At 51.8% G+C, this 2,987-nt stretch overlaps 1 protein-coding gene across 2 annotated transcripts in view; it reads left to right on the forward strand.

Moving 5' to 3' along the window:
* The first annotated feature begins 1,165 nt into the window (after positions 1 to 1,165).
* Positions 1,166 to 2,987, forward strand: part of CDCA7 (cell division cycle associated 7) — a 13,210-nt gene continuing 11,388 nt past the window's right edge. The window contains exon 1 of one of the 2 annotated variants that reach the window (XM_040229368.1): positions 1,166 to 1,299. In XM_040229368.1, the coding sequence (XP_040085302.1) occupies positions 1,279 to 1,299 (21 nt within the window). In that variant the 5' untranslated portion in view covers positions 1,166 to 1,278. The remainder of the gene's footprint in view (positions 1,300 to 2,987) is intronic. The other variant, XM_040229369.1, reaches the window with a different exon arrangement.

The raw sequence follows: 2,987 nt of genomic DNA on the forward strand, positions 1-2,987 counted from the left end.
AAGGAATTTCGAAGGACAGACCAACAACCTCTCGGCGCCTACCTTCCAGACCAGGAGTTCTTTGTCCCTGGCACTGTGGCAGAGTGACCACGGAGCAGGAAGACTCTGAGCAAGTCCCCTGCAATTTTTCCAATCCACATTCTCTTACATCTTGTTCACAAGCTTTTGTCTTCAGTACACCCAGAGAGGAAGCAGTATGTTCACACATTCTCTTCCTGCAAAGAAGTATTCCCAAGAGAAGTTGGGAAGGAGAAAACTGATGTTTCATTTCAAGCATTTGTTTTAAAATCTAAGATTATAATTAGCCTCTTTTAAAGCAATCCAATTTATTTAACTTTTTCTTCTCAAAGCAACTTTTTTTTCCTACTCTCTACAAACATTTGTTTTAAAGCTTCACACTTGATCTCGTCATAATGTCAGGTTCGATTCAAAGGGCCATGAAAAATCTCACGTTCTTTCTGACTTAAGTGATTACAAATTTTGACAGAAGAAAGGAGCCCCAAATCACATTATTACAGTCTTTAGCTTCTATTCTTCTATAATCTCTAGACTTTATTATCCCATAGTTAAGTCTTAACTAACATCAGACCTTTCTTATTTAAAAATCACAAGTCTTATGTAAAAGAACTTCTCGTGCTTTCTGGAAAGAAAGATAAGGGATTTAGCTTATTTTATTACTTTCGATAATGGTGTGGTTACCAGATAAGAGGTGCTAGCTATATCGCGGGACAGTGTCTGGGCTGTTGGGAGTTTGTGCTCCAGTCTTTGATTTTTATTTTAAATAACGTAAACCGCACTCCTCAGGGAAAGTGCTAAGTGCGGAGGCTGGCACCGCTCTCCATTACCCCTGTCTCCCGCTTCCCCACCCCAGCCCCAGAATTCATGCAAATTAGGCTGCTATCCCCGGGGCAATTTGACCCATTTTCGCGCCATTCTGTAGGGACCGTGCAGCTATGTAAAGAGAGAGGTCCCGGAGCTTCCAAGGCAGTACTTTTCCAAGGCGGATCTTAGGGGACTGCAAGACTATTACTGGACTTTAGCGTATCTGGAAGGGCTGCTTTTTTCTCAGGGCCGAGTGGGTCTTGCGCGGGTGGGCCATTACCAAAGCTGGCAGGACCTGAGCCGCAACGCGGGAAAGTCGGCCGCGCCCCGCCCCTCTGGCCCCGGCTCTGCACACCCCGCCCGCCGGCCCGCGCGGCTAGGGCTCCGGCTCCTGCGCTGTGGGACGGCGGCGCGCGCGGCTGCTCAGCTCTCCCCGCTCCAGCGCCGGCCGCCAGCATGGACGCTCGCCGCGCGCGGGTGAGGCTGGACGGGCTAAGGCGCGGGATGGGCGCGGTGGGTGCTGGGGGCGGGCTGACCCCCTCCAACTTCGCCGGCGGAGTGTCCTTATCAACGGGTGGCAGTCCTGGGCGGCAAGCCCCAGATTTTGTGCACTTGCGGGTATTTTAGAGACTAGGCACTGTGTCCAGCGGGCGTGACACCCGGCGCGCGGGCGGTCGGAGAGTTGTGAGGTTTGAGGTTTGCAGGATGCTTTGCAGCTTGGGGGAGCTCAAGGCCACGTGCGTCCGAGGCTTACGTGTGCTGCGGGCAGCAGGGGCGGACCGGTCCCCCATTGTGTCTGATGGTCCGAACCCTGCCCGCGGGGCGCGGAGGGGAGCGGGACGTGGAGGAGGGTGCTGCCCTGCAGCCTCCCGGACCTTTCCCATGCGCAGCCCAGGGAGGATGAATGTCTAGTAATGCATCCTCCTGGGCGCTGGCTTCCTGCTTGTTTTTCCCTTGGCTGTGCTGGCAGGCGCATCTAACTGCTGAAAGTTGATGGGTTGGGAGTTTAAAGGTCTTGAAAACCTCTCTCTTTAGAACTTGGGTTGCCCACACTTGAGAGGGCACTTACGGTCACAGGAGGTGATGAGTGCAATGGTGGTCTCATCGGTTTGCCGACCATTTGCTCGTTTCCCATTCCCTTCCCCACCCCCCAGCCTTTCTTGCAGCAACAGGACGGAGCCCTGAATGGAACATGGAACGTTACTGTTTACTCTAACGGAAACCGGAACGGAGGGTCTGCCCCAGGAGAGGTTAGAGGGTGGGGGGTTGGGTGAAGAGGAAGAAAATGACAAGCTTAAAATAAATCGCAGGGGTAAGGGGCCCACGTGAGGGGGCTGGGGTACTCCGGGAGTGGGTTGGAGAGGGCGTGTTGGGGGCGTAGTTTCAGAGATACCTCTTCCCGAATGGACCTTGACATTGGCTTTCAGGATGAAGAAAACCACATGTAGCAGGACCTAGAATCTGACATCCTTGGGTTCAAATTTGAGCCATCATGGGACTTGAATAATCGGTTTCACAACTCTACGCCTCAGTTTCCACCTTTGTGGCAAGGAATTGCTTAGTGCCTGGCACAAAAAATAAAAAAACCTGTTGAATGGTGTTTGTTATTACCTACCTGCCTGGAAAGTCCATGACCATTTGTGTTGCTTCTTTCTGTCTTATTCTCCAAGCATACATTTGCCTGTTAACTAACTTCGCATGCGCTGACTTGTTAACGCCCAGCAAGTATTTCCTGAGAGCTTCCAATAGAATACCTACCTTGAGGCAGTCTTGTGCCTCTGATTGCAGGCAGGTAGATTGATGATTGCGGGAGGGCGGGCGGGCGTGCTAATAAGTTGCTTCAGTCCTGTCTGACTCTTTGCGACCCTATGGACTGTAGCCCACCAGGCTCCTCTGTCCATGGAGTTTCCAGGCAAGAATACTGGAGTGGGTTGCCATGCCCTCCTCTAGGGGATCTTTCCTCCCCAGGGATTGATCCCCCACCCACGGCTCCTGCATTGCAGGAGAATTCTTTTCCTTTGAGCCACCGGAAATGGTGATAATTCCTGCAGCAGTGTGAGGAGCACAGCTATTTTAGGAGACTGCAGACTCCTTCCAGCCCTGTGATCTTGGGCAATCTAATTTCACCTACCTGGTACTTTTAATTTGTTCATCTGGAAAATAGG

The sequence above is a fragment of the Oryx dammah genome, unplaced genomic scaffold (genome assembly GCF_014754425.2).
Source record: "Oryx dammah isolate SB20612 unplaced genomic scaffold, SCBI_Odam_1.1 HiC_scaffold_27, whole genome shotgun sequence".
NCBI lineage: Eukaryota > Metazoa > Chordata > Mammalia > Artiodactyla > Bovidae > Oryx > Oryx dammah.